The sequence below is a fragment of the Nannospalax galili genome, unplaced genomic scaffold (assembly GCF_000622305.1).
Source record: "Nannospalax galili isolate Female #2095 unplaced genomic scaffold, S.galili_v1.0 scaffold286, whole genome shotgun sequence".
Lineage (NCBI taxonomy): Eukaryota > Metazoa > Chordata > Mammalia > Rodentia > Spalacidae > Nannospalax > Nannospalax galili.
Window position 1 is genome coordinate 10,388,193 of NW_008359442.1, and position 17,382 is coordinate 10,405,574.

General features: G+C 38.4%; 1 protein-coding gene and 1 non-coding gene across 2 annotated transcripts in view; one reads left to right on the forward strand and one right to left on the reverse strand.

The window, feature by feature from the left end:
- Window positions 1-17,382, forward strand: part of Fbxo11 (F-box protein 11) — a 90,641-nt gene that overhangs the window by 71,914 nt on the left and 1,345 nt on the right. The window contains exons 8-22 of the mRNA XM_008823047.3: window positions 541-647; window positions 730-841; window positions 933-1,039; window positions 1,135-1,272; window positions 6,402-6,619; window positions 7,814-7,899; window positions 9,214-9,308; window positions 11,403-11,525; window positions 11,614-11,699; window positions 12,623-12,699; window positions 12,788-12,931; window positions 15,239-15,349; window positions 16,134-16,241; window positions 16,454-16,562; window positions 17,232-17,330. Of these exons, the coding sequence (XP_008821269.1) occupies window positions 541-647; window positions 730-841; window positions 933-1,039; window positions 1,135-1,272; window positions 6,402-6,619; window positions 7,814-7,899; window positions 9,214-9,308; window positions 11,403-11,525; window positions 11,614-11,699; window positions 12,623-12,699; window positions 12,788-12,931; window positions 15,239-15,349; window positions 16,134-16,241; window positions 16,454-16,562; window positions 17,232-17,330 (1,720 nt within the window). The remainder of the gene's footprint in view (window positions 1-540; window positions 648-729; window positions 842-932; window positions 1,040-1,134; window positions 1,273-6,401; window positions 6,620-7,813; window positions 7,900-9,213; window positions 9,309-11,402; window positions 11,526-11,613; window positions 11,700-12,622; window positions 12,700-12,787; window positions 12,932-15,238; window positions 15,350-16,133; window positions 16,242-16,453; window positions 16,563-17,231; window positions 17,331-17,382) is intronic.
- On the reverse strand, window positions 3,530-3,635 carry LOC115068447. Its single transcript, XR_003847794.1, has one exon. It is a non-coding gene; the product is annotated as a U6 spliceosomal RNA (small nuclear RNA).

Consider the following 17,382-nt stretch of genomic DNA (forward strand, 5'->3'; position numbering starts at 1 on the left):
CTATTTATAGTTGACTATTCAAATGATTGCTATACAGGGATTTGAGTATAATGATAAACTGCATCCCCACTAAATATGACTACTTGTCATAAATATTGATGAAACATAGTTAACTTTTTAAAAATAAATATTAATACTACTGTTTGATACTAAGGTTTTTATTTTTTCTTAAGACAGAGTCTCACTATGTAGATCAGGCTAGCCTCAAACTCACAGAGATCTGCCAGCCCCTACTTCCTGGTGCCTGCCAGCCTCTACTTCCTGGGTGTTGGCATTAAAGGTGTGCACCACCATGCCCAGCAATACTAGTGTTTTTTAGAAGTCCCCTTTTGCCGGACATGGTGTTATAGGCCTGTCATCCTAGCATTTGGGAGGCTGAAACAAAAAACTCTCAGATTGGAGGCTGTCCTGGGTAAATAATAGTATCCTGTCTTTAAAAAAAAAAAAAAAAAGCCTTTCTTCATCTAAGTACCCCACTAATAGAATGAAATAATATGCTTAAAATAATGGAATAATATGCTTAAAATATCTTCTGTACAGCACCTGGGAAAGTTGCAGACAAAGTTATAATTGAAAACACTAGAGATTCAACTTTCGTCTTTATGGAAGGTTCTGAGGATGCTTATGTTGGATATATGACAATAAGGGTAAGACAGTTTCAGTTTTGAATATTATTTGCAATCAGTAAGGCAGTAGCTATTTATTCTAAATAAAATTTCTACTTTTCAGTTTAACCCTGATGACAAATCTGCTCAACATCATAATGCACACCACTGCTTAGAGATCACAGTAAATTGTAGCCCTATTATTGATCACTGCATCATCCGAAGTACATGTACAGGTTTGTGTTTCCTTTATCTTTTATAGCAAATGGAGTTACTGTGTTGCTGCCCAACAGGTTTTTTTTAATGAATAAATCACCTTTTTTGTAGTCGGCTCTGCAGTATGTGTAAGTGGTCAAGGAGCATGTCCCACTATCAAGCATTGTAACATCAGTGACTGTGAAAATGTTGGACTTTATATAACAGATCATGCACAGGTATTTTTTTTAATTTGGGCTTTGTGTGTGTGTGTGTGTGTGTGTGTGTGTGTGTGTTTTTAACTATACTAATGTTTATTTCTAATTAATTGTAGGGAATATATGAAGATAATGAAATTTCTAATAATGCATTAGCTGGGATTTGGGTTAAAAATCATGGAAATCCAATTATTAGACGGAATCATATTCATCATGGACGTGACGTTGGTGTATTTACATTTGATCATGGCATGGTAAGAAGATTTATCCTTAGCATAAAGTGGGTCTGTCAGTTAACTTTCAAACTTGAGTATCATTTTCTCATCAGCTTATCTGAATTGGCACTGTATTTTAAAATCATAATATTTATTCTATAAATTCGCATGTGAAAAATACATCCAGAAAAACATTACCAGGGTAGAGTTCTTAGAGAAACTGGTGTGATCTTTGAGAGGAATGAGGCCTAATCCAGAAAGTAGGTCTCAGATCTGAGTATGTAAAAGTTTCCTGGAAACCTGTAAGAGTGGCTTGTGGGTAAGTTGTTTGGCTTCGTGCACATGTCAGCATGTGTGAAAATGTCTACCTCAGGTATAAGTAAGGATTTCCAAAAATGAGGCCAAAAACAAGCGTTTTAGTCAACACCAGAGTCTAATGCAAGTTATTTGTAGTGTATACTTTGGTTATAATAGCCTCATTTGTTGTTAGTTTTGTTGTTGTTGTTGTTGTTTTGGGTTTTTTTGTTTTTTGTGTTTTTTGATAGGGAGCAATATTGAGGGTCAAACCTGGGACTTACAGAATACTAGACAAGTGTTCTACCCAACCTCTCATTGTTTGTTTGTTTTTTCAGTTTTATTTTATGTGTATGAGTGTTGTACCAGCATGTATGTAAGTGTACCCCTGTGGAGGACAGTGCCCTCAGAGGACAGAAGAGGACATCAGATCCCCTGGAACTGGAGTTATGGACAGTTGTTAGCCACCATGTGGGTGCTGAGATTTGAACCTGGGTCTTCTGCAAGAACAGCCAGTGCTCTTAATCAATGAGCCATCTCTGTAGCCCCCCCAACCCTTCATTGTTAATTTGATTTCCATTTTATTTTTTAAAAAATTTGGCCGGGCATGGTGGTATATGCCTGTAGTCCCAGCACTTGGGAGGCAGAGGCAGGTGGATCTCTGTGAGTTCGAGACCAGCCTGGTCTACATAGTGAGTTCCAGGCCAGCTGGGGCTACAGGGAGACCCTGTCTCAAAAACACTTAAAAAAAAAAAATTTAAGGTGGATATGGTTATGGTTATGCCTATGTCCTGTAATCCCATCACTTGCGTGGTAGAGGCAGGAGGATCAGGAGTTCAAGGCCAAGCTAGAATGCATGAGAACTGATCTTTTGATGATAAAATATTAGTTCTAAAGCTATTAGGCAGAAATTACTGCTGGCATCCATATGGGTAATATAATTTATTTTAAATCCAGCTATTAATTTTACACAATTTTCTAGAGATAGGACTTTTGGATCTCTCTAAGGTCATTATTTGAAAATAGTGTTCACAGAGAATATATGTAGTGGCACATGTCTGTAATCCCAGCTCTCTGAAGTCAGAAGTAGGAGGATCACAAGGTCCTCCTGAGCTACAAACCAAGTTCCAGGCAGGTCAAGACTACATAATAAACTACAGTAACAAAAAAATAGTATTTGTAGATGTCCATTTGGATAGTATCCTTTTCATTTAGTGCTTGGTTTTCTTTGAGGTAATTTTCAGGTCCTGATACATTGTTGGCAACATATTTTGATGCATGCATCAGAGAAATGAGAGACGGTGGTAACAAATAGGATTATGGTGAGATTTGGTTGCCATTATATGGTATTAAACTACCTGGGAACATTGAATTTATATAGTGATATTGTCAGTGGCAAAGTAAAGTTTTTGTCGTTGCTTGTACCTGGAGACCTAATGGAGATTCCAGATGAACTAGACTATGAGAAGTATTGTTTTATCAAATGCTAACTAGACCCAAGTGGTTTCAGATCAGAAGCTAAATTCATCATACTAACCAGTATTACTATTATAACCTGAGAAACCCAATCCACTTAAAATTCAAGCTGTGGCTTGGGCCTGTGTATTAAACAAGTAAAGTAGAAGCCAAGGTAGAGTGGTGCATATCTATAATCTCAGCACTCAGGAAGAAGAGGGCAGTAGGATCACAATTAAAGGGCTAGCCTGAGCTACAGAACAGGCTGGCCTTGAACTCACAGAGATCCGCCTGCCTCTGTCTCTTGATTGCTGGGATTAAAGGCATGCACCACCATGCCTGGAAAGTGTTAGCTTTTATAAAATCCGATTTTTTTTTTTCTTTTTTGTCTTTTTGAAGCAGGGTCTCCCTGTAGCCCCAGCTGTCCTGGAACTCACTTTGTAGACCAGGCTGGCCTTGAACTCACAGAGATCTGCCTGCCTCTGCCTCCCAAGTGCTGAGACTACAGGCGTGCACCACCACACCTGGCTAAAATACAATTTTTTTAAAAAATGTGGAATGCTTCATGAATTTGCATGTCATCCTTGTGCAGGGCCATGATAATCTTCTCTGTATCCTTCCAGTTTTAGTATATGTGCTGCCAAAGCAAGCACGTAAAATATAATTAAAAGAATAATGTCAAGTTGCTTTAAATTTTTGAAGCATTTATTCCAAGTTTCTGAACTTGTGACAGGTGACTGATTGTTGAGTTGGCTCTCCTCCTTTCATTTCATATCACATTTGATAGAAAACCTGTTTATTTTTATTAGCCTTTATTTTGTGTGTGCATGGTATATGTATGTGGACACATGTGCCATGGTACACATACAAAGGTCAGAGGACAACCTTGTAGAGTCAGGTCTTCAGGCTTGTATAGCAAACACCTTTGCCTGATGAGCCATCTCACTAACCCTATTTTTGTTGTTGGTGGGTTTTTTTTGGGGGGGGGGGCATATTTAAGGTCTCATTATCCCAAACTGGCTTCAAATGGTTTTATGTAGGCAAGGGTGAACTTAGATTCCTGATTCAAGTGCTTAGATTGCAGGCATTCACCATGTATGGTTTATACTTGTGTGTTGGGGTGAGTGTGTGTGTATGTGTGTTACTGGGCATCAAATTCAGGGCCTCAAATGTACTAAATAGTTACACTACCATGGAGCTACTACTCAAGCTCCTCGAAGCATAAGTTTTAACTCAGAAAAATTGCATCTTAGTCACCTACTTCAGATTTATACTGTGCTCTAAATTATTGCTATTAAAATAGTACTGCTTGGGGGCTAGAGAGATGACCTGCTCAGTAGTTAAGAGCACTGACTGCTCTTGCAGAGAACCCAGGTTTGGGTCCCAGCACTCACATGGCAGCTAACAACCATCTGTAACTCCAGTTCAAGGGAATCCAAGGCTGCCTTTTGACCTCCAAGGGCATTGCATGACATGGGTGCATTTATATACATGCAGACAAAACGCTCCAAAAAAAAAAAAAAAGGAATAAATAAATAAAAATACTACTATTGAGCTGGGCATGGTGGTGTAAGCTTTTAATGCCAGAGAGGCCAGCCAGAGTTACATAGTGAGATTCTGTCTCCAAAACAAAAAAAATACTACTGTGGTAGAATATTGCCTTCATGTCCTGTTTGCCCATTCACACTATTTGTATTAGCCTGTTTTCCATTGCTAGTAACATAATTACCACAGGCTGATAAGTTATAAAGGAAGCTTACTTTGACTCATGGTTCTGGTCTAGGATCAAGTTACTGCATATGATAACAGCCTTCCTGTGAGCAGAAACATTTGGGTGGGGGTTGGTTTGGGGAAGAGGAGTATTATTTTGTTTTCATGTTTTGGGTTTTGTTTTAGCACTAAGGATGGAACCCAAGCTGTTTAGCACCTGTGACTATATTCTCAGCCCATTTTCTACCCTTGGTCTTGTCTTTTTGGTTGTGAGCCTGACCTTTTAATGGTGGCACCATCTCTTTAGCCCCCACTTTAAGTTGTAATACCTCCCAGTGGGGATGAGACTCCCAATAGAGTTTCAGATAGGACAAACTGTCTTCAAATTAGAGTATTGTTAGATTTTATAACTTCAATTAGAATATCATTTGCTAGGTTTAATAACATTGTTAACTGAGAAAAACTGTATTCTGATAACATTCTGTAGTAAAATTTATCAGCTCAGTACCCTCTTCTCCTTTATCCATAGTATACAATATTTGGCAAATATTTTAGAAATTACAATTTGGGGTTATGGAAATTGATAAATGAAAATATCATTTTTCCCTTCTCTACATTTATTTATTTAGACAGGGTCTTGCTATATAGCATGGCCATGAACTCAAGATCCTCCTACCTTATCCCCCTGAAATCTGGGGGATAAGCATGCCACTTAGATCATTTTTTTGTTTTTAATTTGGAGGCATTTTGTTGTGAGACTCTGGAACACCTTTTACTTTGTAGTAATTAATGAAGATGATTTCACATCAGATTATAGTTGAAGGTTTTATAGTTGGCATCTTTTAAAACTCAAAGTTGTGTATAAATTCACTATATAATTTGGCTTTACTGGATCATTTTACATTTACACTGAAATTATATCTTAACAAAATAGATGCATTTCGTTACAATATATTTTAAGTATGGCTAGTTCCATTGGGTTCATTTGGTTGGCTGGATTTTGTTTTACACAGGGTCTCATAGCTCAGGATGGTCTCACACTTCTATATAGTCAAGGTTGGCCTTGAACTCTTGCTGCTTCCCAAGTGCTGGGATCACAGACATGCACCACTACACACCCAGCTGTTGTTTTTATTTGTTTTTTTCTGTCCATCTTTGAATGTTTTTAGGTTAACTTTTTGCTTATTAATGTTTGGGTTTCAGACTAGGCCTCTCTGTGGTGCAGGCTGGCCCCAACTGCTGGGCAGTCCTCTTGCACCGGCCTCCAAAGTACCTGTAACTATATGTATGCTCCTAGTGTGCCTAACTCTGGGGATTACATGTACTTGACACTTCATCTCTCCCCACTACCATCCCCAAAGCCAATTTGTTGATATTTTTAAGGCAGTCAACATTTATTTTCTTCAATGACTTTAGCCTTTATTGAAGAATACATACTAAATGATAGTATTTGATTACATTTATTGAATGGATCTTTCCCTATTTTTCTTTCTTACCTTGAATGTATTTACACTAATTAGATTTGTAGTTTTACTAAAATGCTTAAATGTTTCCAAATGTATCATTTGACATTGAAAGTGTACTTTTCATTCTTGTTCTTGACCATTTCTGTTATTTAATTTTGAGGTATACATTAAAAGTCTTTTAAGTGGCATTTCTATTTGGAAATTAACCTTTATCTACACACAGATTCAATCTGTTTTTTTCAGGGTTACTTTGAAAGTTGCAACATACACAGAAACAGGATAGCAGGCTTTGAGGTAAAAGCCTATGCTAACCCCACAGTAGTTCGATGTGAAATTCACCATGGACAGACTGGAGGAATATATGTCCATGAAAAAGGAAGAGGACAGTTCATAGAGAATAAGATCTATGCAAACAACTTTGCAGGTGTATGGATTACCTCAAATAGTGACCCAACCATAAGGTATTTGCATATAATTGTGGATAGATTGTTTTTTACTTCAGGATTTTCTCACCAAAAAAAAAAAAAGTAAAGATACTGAATTTGAACGTTTTGTTTTGTTTTGTTTTGTTTTGTTTTGTTTTGTTTTGTTTTGGCAGGGTCTCACTCTAACCCTGGCTGGCATGGAACTTATTATGTAGACTAGGCTAAGAGAGCTGCCTGCCTCTGCCTTTGAAGTACTGGAATTAAAGATGTGCACCACCATGCCTGGACTCTGAATTTTAAATCTTTTTTTAAAAAATAATTTTAAAAAAATTTATGTGTATATTGCCTGTGTGTATATAAGTGCACGTATGTTGTGCAATGCCCTTGGAGGTCAGAAGAGGGTGTCAGATCCCCTGGAACTAGAGTTAGTGGGTGCTGGGACTCAAACCCAGGTCTTCTGCAAGAGCAGCTGTGCTTTTTACCACTGAACCATCCTTTGTGAACCTCAACTCTTAAAATTTTTCCTGAAATTGTGATGGCTAATAAAGTAGGGTTTTCTAAAGTTAAACACTTTTTTTCTATTTTTTGTAAGTTGTAGATGCTATGCACCATTGTTTTATATAGTTGAAAATGCTGTGGTCTTATTAAATTCATCAAATTATATTAACTTATTTTAGGGCCAGCATGGTGGTACACACATTTAATCCTAGCATGCTGAGACAGAGATAGAGGCAGGTGAATCTCTGTGATACCGAGGTCAGTCTGGTCAACATAGTAAGTTCCAGGCTGACTGAGGCTACAGGGAGACCCTGTATCAAAACAAAACAAAATGCTATTTTAGAGCCAGGTTTGGTGGTACACACCTGTAATCCCATCACTTGGAGGCAGAAGCTGGAGGAACCCCACAAGATTGAGGCCAGCCTGGTCTACATAGTAAAACAGTCTCAAACTAAAATGAATAGCAACAAAATATGGGGGCTTGGAGACATAGCTCATGCTAGAGTACTTGCCCAGCCATGTACAAGGCCCTGTTTCATCTTAAATAGTAGTCAGGTTTCTTTTAAATCCCTTAGGCACTAGAAAGAACTAAAAGATAATTTGGAACTCATCTAACAAACTGAGCCCATAGAAGTTAAATAATTTTCCACAAGATTATGAATGCTCTTATGGTTGTCTAAAACAATCTTTGTTATATAGATGATATTATAAAATTATTTTACATAATTATAGGGGGAATTCTATATTTAATGGAAATCAAGGAGGAGTTTACATCTTTGGTGATGGACGAGGCCTTATTGAAGGAAATGACATTTATGGTAAGAATACGATTTTGTTGTGTAAAACTTTTACATTTCCCTATTTGTTGGTTTTGTGCAATATAAATTGACCCAGTATTTACTGACTGAGGGAGGGGACAGACAGGGTGGGTTCAGTCCTTTCTGGCCACTTCTTGGCCACTGCTTTCCTCATGGCCTCAGCTCCTCTCGCTTCCTCTGTATGTGTGTCACCATCCTCCTCTTGTTGAACTTGAGCACCTGCTTATCCTTGGAGTTGGGAGACCTGGAGCAGCTCCATGATGCTCTAGGATGTGAATCTGCATGTCTCCAGGATCATATCCTGCACAGACTTGGTGTGTTTAGTGAGGTGTCCATAGACCCAGCTGTGCATCAGCTTGTGGCCCTTGTGGAAGCCCATGACTATGGAATAGCCCAGATCCATAATTGCTGGTCTTCACTGGTAGCCACGACAGGAAGGCTAGCCTGACTTGTTAATATAGACAAAATGGACTTTTTTTTTTTTTTTTTGGTCTTTTTGAGGCAGGGTCTCCCTGTAGCCCCAGCTGTCCTGGAACTCACTATGTAGACTAGGCTGGCCTTGAACTCACAGAGATCCGCCTGCCTCTGCCTCCCAAGTGCATGCACCACCATGCCTGGCAGTAAACTAGACTTTTGAAATTACCTAAGTGAGAGAACTAGTCTAGTTTAACGATCTGAATAAAGATTGTTATTTAAGAAACATTCCCTCAATGCTTGTATACCAGGGAAAAATATAAGACTCTAATCTCAAAGTATATGTACAGTTTTCTTACATTCATTACATTATCTAATAAAAAACAATTTCTGTCAAGTTCAGTCTACTTTGAATTCAATAGAGGATGGATGTACTCCTCATTAAAGCTTTAGAAGCATTAATTCAGCAAACTGATAACATACGTGTATGTTATTTGTACATGAAACTTACTAAGTAACAGATGCTGTTCTGAGAACCTTACCTGAATAAGGTCATATAATACTCATGTCACCTCTATGAGATAGATATTATTAAATATCTCCACCTGTTGATCAAAACGCTGAGGCACGAAGAGGTTAAAACACTGGCTCAACATCACATTGGAAATAAAAAGAATTCTTAGAACTCAATACTTGGCAAACTGGCTTGAGTCTCTATTCTTAACCACTGTATTATACTGCTTGCAACCTTTCCATATCTACTTAAATTTGTCCTCTTAATTTGTCTTCTAATGCTCAGTAAAATTCTAGTGCAAGAATTTTTTACTATTACCTAACGTAAAACTCTTACTATATACCACTGGACTCTGAACATTAACATTGTCACTTTTTTTAAAATAGGCAATGCATTAGCAGGAATTCAGATTAGGACAAACAGTTGTCCAATTGTTCGACATAACAAAATTCATGATGGACAGCATGGTGGGATTTATGTGGTAAGTTGATGATACAATTTATATAAACTCACGCATGAAAATCAAAACGAGAGGCTAGGGATGTATTTCAATTGGTAGGGTGCTTCCCTTGCATGTGGGAGGCAGGAGAATCAGGAGGTCAAGGTCACCCTTGGCTACAGAGCAAATTCAAAGCTATCCTGGGCTACATGAGATGCTGTCTCAAAAAAATGGAAGGAAGAAAACATGCAAGCGTAGAAAAATGGGACTCATTGAGAAGTCCACATTCAAGCTCTTGGATATATTTCTGTCTTCTAGAGAACCTTACTCTTAATCCTCCTGCTTAAGCCTATATTAAAATACCTTTATTAGGCCGGGCATGGTGGTACATGCCTTTAGTCCCAGCGCTTGGGAGGCAGAGGCAAGCAGATTTCTGTGAATTCAAGGCCAGCCTGGTCTACATGGTGTGCTCCAGGCCAGCTCCCTACAGGGAGATCCTGTCTCCAAAAAAAAATTAATTAATTAATATATATATATGGATAGATGGATATGGGTGTGGTAGCCCAGGCCTGTAATCTCAGCACTTCGGAGGCTGAGGCAGGAAAATCATAAACTCAACGCCAGGGGCTAGAAAGAAACTCAGTTGGTAAAGTGTTTGCTACACAAGCATGAGAACTTGAGTTTGAGCCCAGAACTCACATAAATAAACCAAGTATGATTGCATGTGGGTGTAATGCCTGCACTGAGGAGGCTGAGACGGGGATCCCTGGGTTGAGTAAGGGTGTCAACAATAAATTCAAGGCTAGCCTGGCTATAAGAGTAAGGCCCTGATTCAAATAAAAATAGAAAAACCTCTGTGACGGGATCAGAGAAGAGTTGAAAAGATTACAGCTTTAAGTAGGCAATATTTAACTTCTAGATTATGAATTTATATCTTTAGAATTGAGACAGTAATAGTTTTGTTCTCTCGGTATGTGAATGACCTCTAGTTCTGATGTGTATAAAATTTAATCAGTAGCTGAGTAAATTTGGGCATAAGAGGCATAGTTTTCTTAAGGTCTTTTTAAATTTTTTTATTTATTTGGCAGGGGCATGCGTACCACATAGAGGTAGGGAGTTTTCTGTGAGATCAGGGCCAGCCTGGTCTACATAGTGAGTTCCAGGCTAGCTATGAGACGCTATCTAAAAAAATAAAAAATATTGTTTTCAAAAGGAATGTTGGACCAGAAGAGATGGTATAGCTGGTAAAGGTGCTTGTTATTTATGCAGGTCTGACAACCTGAGTTCAATCCCCAGAACTACATACAAGTAGAAGAGAACCAACTCCAAAATTGTTCTCTGGTTTCCACACACTTACCATAGCACATGCATACCCACACACATATAAATCATACACACACACATACACACAGAGTATAATAGTAATAAAGCTTTTTTTAAAAAATGGGTAGCCAGGCATGGTGGGGCACGCATGTAATTCTAGCATCTGGGAGGTTGGAGACAGGAAGATCAGGAATTCAAGATTGCCCTTGGCTGCATAGCAAGTTCCAGGCCAGTCTGAGGCACATATGAGTTGTCTCAAAAAGTCAAGAAAGGGCCTTCAACCTAAGTTTGATCACTGGAACCCATGTAAAGATGAACCCATCATAAAATTGTGCTCCGATCTCCACACCATGCTATGGCATGTGGGCACCCTCACATTATGCATACACACACAATAACACAAAGATTAAGATTTTTTTTCAAAGCTGAGGAAAACAGAAAATGAAGATACTGCTCGGTGGTAGAAAGTTTGTTTTGTTTTTTGTTTTTTCCTCCAATGTCTATGAGTGCATTACTTTAAGTGCACCCGTGTGCCCACGGAGGTCAGAAGGCGGCGTTGGATTCCCCTGGATCTGGAGTTATAGTTGTTAGCTGCCATGTGGGTGCTGGGAATGGAACCTGGGTCCTCTATAAGAGCAGCCAGTGCTCTTAACCGCTGAGCCATCTCTCCAGCCCGGTAGAAAGTATTCTTACATGCATGTGTCTTGGGTTCAGTCACTAGCACTAGAAAAAAAAAGTTGTACTTTCTCCCCAGCTGCAAAGAAAACTTGCTTACAGACAGTATATATTGTAACCAGTTTAACTTTTGTCTAGCATGAAAAAGGACAAGGTGTAATAGAAGAGAATGAAGTTTATAGTAACACTCTGGCTGGAGTCTGGGTGACAACTGGTAGCACTCCAGTACTAAGAAGAAACCGGATACACAGTGGCAAGCAGGTAAGGCTACCTGCCTAGACTCTTCTTTTGGTAAATAATGCTTTATAAACACCACTTGAAGGTTGTTTTTCTTTCCCTTCAAATTTAGGTTGGTGTTTATTTTTATGACAATGGACATGGAGTGCTGGAGGACAATGATATCTACAATCATATGTATTCAGGGGTTCAAATAAGGTATGTTTTCTTGGCTTTTGGTGGGAGGATTTGGGAATATGTATAGACTAGAGATTTGCTTATTTAATGCCTAGTCATCATCCCATTGTATATTCACACACACACACCCTTTTTTTTTGAGGCATGGTCTCATAGATGTAGCCCCAGCTAACCTCAAAATTGTTGTGTACCTTGAGCCTCTGACCCTTCCTCACCACCTCCAAGTGCTGGGATTACAGGCCTTCCTTGCCATGCCTAGTTTCACATTGTTGCATTCTTAAACAGTCAGAATATAGCTTTCCCTAGTCTGAGGGAGGAGCTCATGACATGCCATTAAGAGCTCACTTCACCATTCTCCCATCCTGAGTTCTACATGTTGTGCCTGTGTATGTCTGGCATGTCATTAGCAGAAAAACAGAAGTTCTTATTTTCCTGAATGCCATTTATGTTAACTGAATCCTTTTTTATACCTCACTTTAATATTTTATGGAACCCTAGTAGTGTAGTTTTAAAGATTAGGCAGTTCCAACTTTTTAGTCATTTAACCCCCTTTATTTAGCTTACATAAACAGGCTCTATGACAGTATAATCGATAGCAAAATATTACAATGTGCATTTCTAGGGAAAACAAGATTAAGCAAGCCATTTTCTTTAACCACTCTATAGTTTTGTTTTGTTTTTTTTTCTTTAGCACATTTAGGGTTAGACACATGGAGGTCAGAAGACAACTTTGGGGAGTCAGTTCTCTGCTTTCATATGGATTCTAGGGATCAAAGTCACGTCATCAGCCATATTGACAAGTTGTCTTAATGCTGACCCATCCATCTTGCTGGCTCTGTGTATAGTTACTTGCCGTAATTATTGTGGGTTTTTTCTCAAGTTAGGAAAGGTGGAATATGGAAATACAAATAATTGAAATGTGATTACTTTCTTCTTGCCCGTAGGACTGGGAGCAACCCTAAAATTAGACGCAACAAAATTTGGGGAGGACAGAATGGTGGAATTCTAGTTTATAATTCTGGTATGTTTAATCCATCATATTCTCTCTGTGTTAATAAACTTGAGAAATATATCTTCTAAATAATGTACCTAAAATTTTACATTTTTAGGTCTAGGCTGTATAGAAGACAATGAAATATTTGACAATGCAATGGCTGGAGTCTGGATTAAGACAGACAGTAATCCTACACTAAGAAGAAATAAAATTCATGATGGAAGAGATGGTGGCATCTGTATATTTAATGGGGGTCGAGGTATTGTTGTTAATTTCGCACTAGTGAAAAACCCAGTTTTTCATTATTCTTCTATATCTTTAATGATCAATGACATTGCCAACTAATGTGTTACAAGTAAACTTTTCTTTATCAAATCCTTAGATGGTTTAGGAAATTAGTGCCTAGAGTTGAGGAGACAAATGTTTACAGTACTTGATCTTTGTAACCACCTTGACTCTGAGTTGTCAGTAAAGCTTTTTGAAGGTAGAATTTTACACTCTCACTCTGGTCCTTTTATTCAGAACAGTGATGATTTTAATAAACATTAAAGTCAAGTTACGGAACTAGATGTGAGAAATTGTTATGTAAACATATGAAAATGTCTATAGTAAACAAGTATTGATTTTTGTAACTGTGTTGGAAAACTAAATTAACAAAGCCAAAGTGTGCCTGACGTGGTATCCATGAAAGCCAACTTTGCATTGAAGTGTTAATTCTACAGAGCATATGCTGGTCATAGATTGGAAGAGAACGCTAAGTGCAAAGCACTGATCCTGAAATTATGTATTATTTCATATAGAAAGATAACTCTATCAAGACTTAACAGACTACAGCCCTGTAGTGATAACCCCATTAATTATGCAGGCTCTCAAGGAACTTTAATTGAGGACAAACCAGTTGTAGTGGCTGACACCTATAATCCCAGCACTTGAAAGTCCAAGGCAAGAGAACTGACCCAAGTTCAAGGCCAGTCTGGGCTCAGTATGAGACCCTACGGTTGAGAAAAAATATGGAGGGATTATTTTGATTGCAGTGTTAAGCAAAGGCTTATACAGTAAAAATTATTCTTGGGCTATGTCTCAAAATATTCTACTGCGGGGATGGGGGTTGGGGGCATACCCAGTATAATTGTTTTGGCTTCCACTTAATTTTGTAAACACCTGATTGAACACCTTTGTACCAACCACTGTGATGGAGATGGCTAAAAAGATAGTAAATAAAACAGTATGACACCCATAAAAATCTACAGTTTAATGGAGTGGCACATTGTTAACAAAGTCTAAAGAAAACTAGTGGTTTAGAGGGTACAAGAGGTTATGAAAGTTGAAGCTGCAGAAAAGAGCAAGACATAAGAGGTTTTCTATATGCAGTAAGGAGTTTTAGGGAGCCATGAGATGGCACCTAAGGACCTGAGTTCAACACCCATGTCCCACAAGGTGGTCAGAGGCCTCCACAGGAGCATACACCTGCATTCATACACACATACAATAAATAAGAATGAGGGATGGAGGGGGAAGGAAAAGGAGCTGCCTGGCTAGACGCAGAAGTGATACTACATGACCAAGTTATATGGAGGGGGTACATATCTAAAAAGGTCCTTAACATGCCTAAGATCTTAGATTCATTCTCCGGCACCAGAGGGAAAAGGGGATGAAAAAGCAGTGAGATAAAATGCAAGGCCCAAGAACTGGTATGTGGAAAACATGGTTAGCTTTAATAAACAACCCAAGGTCATTTCAGCCTGTATCCAATTGCTGTAAACCATAGAAGACACAAGATGCTTTCAGAGAATGTCCCCTGGATGCGGGTCCTATACTATGGAATACCAGAGGTCAAATGTCTACCCATATAAAAATGCCTGTGTTCAGAATATAATTATTTTATGTGTGTAGGAAGTGGTAGAGTATGTGCAGGAACTCAGAGAGGCCCAAGTTGCCAGATCCCCTTGGAGCTGGAATTACAGAAGTTGTAAGCCTTCTGATGTGGGTGCCAAGAACCAAACTTGGGTCTTCTGCAAGAGTACAGGCTCTTTAACTGCTGAGCGCTCTCTCCAGTCCCTAAAAACAGGTTTTATAGCAGTGTTAGCTAATGCTGGTGTACTTACATAGGAAGTAACATAATCACTCATGGCTACTAACTGCGGTTAACTCTTGATTCCTTTGCCTATTCTCACAAGTTACACTTCTAGGTCAAAGGATACAGAAAATCCTAAGAGGCAGTAATATTAAGGAGAGAAGAGTTCAGGACATTAGAGGAGTAACAAAAACAGCATACTTAGAACAGTTCTGACAGGATAAGGAGGTTAGGGGAATACTCTTGATTCAAACTTTACTCAAAAGATTTTATAAGCAGAGAAGGGGCATAAGAGCTTTTAAAAACTTACTGGATACTGCAGGTGAAAGACTAAAGGGAAATGATCAGAATAATTCTGCAAATTACTAAAACTCCTTTCGGCTGGGGGTGGGGTGCATTTAGTAAGAAACTAAACCACCAAAACACCACAAAAAAGGCTAGCAAAGTTCACTGTATGCATTAACCTTAATCTAAAGAAATATTTTATTATAGGTCTCCTTGAAGAAAATGATATTTTCAGGAATGCTCAAGCAGGTGTTCTTATCAGCACTAATAGTCATCCAGTCTTAAGGAAAAACAGAATATTTGATGGATTTGCAGCAGGTTTGTACTTCATTTTTAGTTATTAAATAATGTGCCTGATCACTTATGAGAATCTTGTCTGAGTTCTAGATTCTTCTGCTCTTTGCCAAGCTTTTAACTGTTGAATAAGTCTAAGTTTGTATTAGAATCAGAAATACAGGTAAAGGGGCTGGGGATTTAGCTCAGTGGTACAGCACTTGCCTAGCAAGCACAAGGCCAGGTAAATTCAAGCCCTCTGACTTCAAAATGTCTTCTTATGAACTGAGCGTGGTAGTGCATGCCTTTAATCCCAGCACTCAGAAGGCAGAGGCAGGTGTATCTGTGAGGTCAAGGCCACTGGGGCTACAGGAAGACCCTGTCTCTCCCAACACGCCCCCCCCAAGAAATCTTGTAACTTTCATTACTCCAAATAACCATTTAGAAGCTTTTTCTTTTCACTATATACTCTATCAACAGTGAAAAGTGAATGTTGCCATCAGTAATTCAAGTACTTGAAAATTTGTTTAGACAGTAAATTAATGTAAAAAGCACTAGGTTACACCGGGCGTGGTGGCGCAAGCCTTTAATCCCAGCACTCAAAGAGGCAGAGGCAGAAGCAGGCAGATCTGAGTTCAAGGCCAGCCTGGTCTACATAGTGAGTTCCAGGACAGCTGGGGCTACAGGGAGACCCTGCCTCAAAAAAAAAAAAAAAAATAGTAGTTATTTATTTTTTTAAAGTACTAGGTTACAGTATTTGCTAATTTGGAAATTCTTTTCAGAATAGTGAAGTGTTGATGCATATACTTGTTTGTAAATTTTACTTCAGGTATTGAAATTACAAATCATGCAACTGCAACACTAGAAGGCAATCAGATTTTTAACAACCGATTTGGAGGCTTATTTTTAGCATCTGGTGTTAATGTGACAATGAAAGGTATGTTGGAGTCTGTTCTGCTTATAAGTACATGAAGTATGCTGTAAAAAATAATCCAAACCCACTGATTCATCCCTTTTGTCATTAGGAGTTAAGTTTTTAAAGCCTAGCAGTTGGAATGTTATTATTCCATAAGGAATATCTATTTCTTAGTTGGTTTCTTAGCTTCACAAAAAGATGTTAGAAATACTCACTTTTTTTTTTAATTACAGATAACAAAATAATGAACAATCAAGATGCCATAGAAAAGGCTGTTAGCAGAGGCCAATGTTTATATAAAATATCAAGTTATACCAGCTATCCCATGCATGATTTCTACAGGTATATTTCTAAATTACTTCAGTACAGAAAAGGGGGTGAGGGGAGACAGTTAAGTTCTAGAATCAAAGACCATTCTTACAAGAAGTGCAAGCTGGGTGTGGTGGCACACTTTAATCCCCGCACTCTGGAGGCAGAGGCAGGCGGATCATCTCTGTGAGTTCAAAACCAGTTTTGTCTAGAGTTCCAGGCCAGCAGGGGGTACAGAGAGATCCTGTCTCAAAAGGACCAAAAAAAAAAAAAAAAAAAAAAAGAGAAAAGCACTGCACAAACTCAGTGATGAATATAAACACATCTGCTGAGCTTTAATATAATTTTCTGATTTATTTACACTTTAATTTCTTCATTCCTGCCCCAAAGTAGGTTACATTTTAATGTTTATATTTCAAAGTAAAGAAAGTAAAGCAGTCATATAATCCAGTCACTTGAGTTCTGACTCCTCCCATCCCAACTGACAGGCGCTAAGCCAAATTCCTTTTTTAAACAGCACATTTTAGCTGTCTTATTTACAACTCAGATGATTCCTTTTTCCTAGACACTAAAGTTTCTTTTTACATCCTGGACTGAGACACAAAAATTCCCTATCAGTCAGAGGTCATAAAGTAATAGATGGCTTAAGTATAGTGTTTTGAATCCCTGGCATATTCAATAATACAAAGTTTTGCTTTTTAGATGTCACACTTGTAACACCACAGATCGAAATGCTATATGTGTGAACTGCATTAAGAAGTGCCATCAGGGACACGACGTAGAATTTATTAGACATGATAGGTATGTAGCACACTTAAAACTGCTTATGTTACCCAGTTGTTTTTCCCCTCGC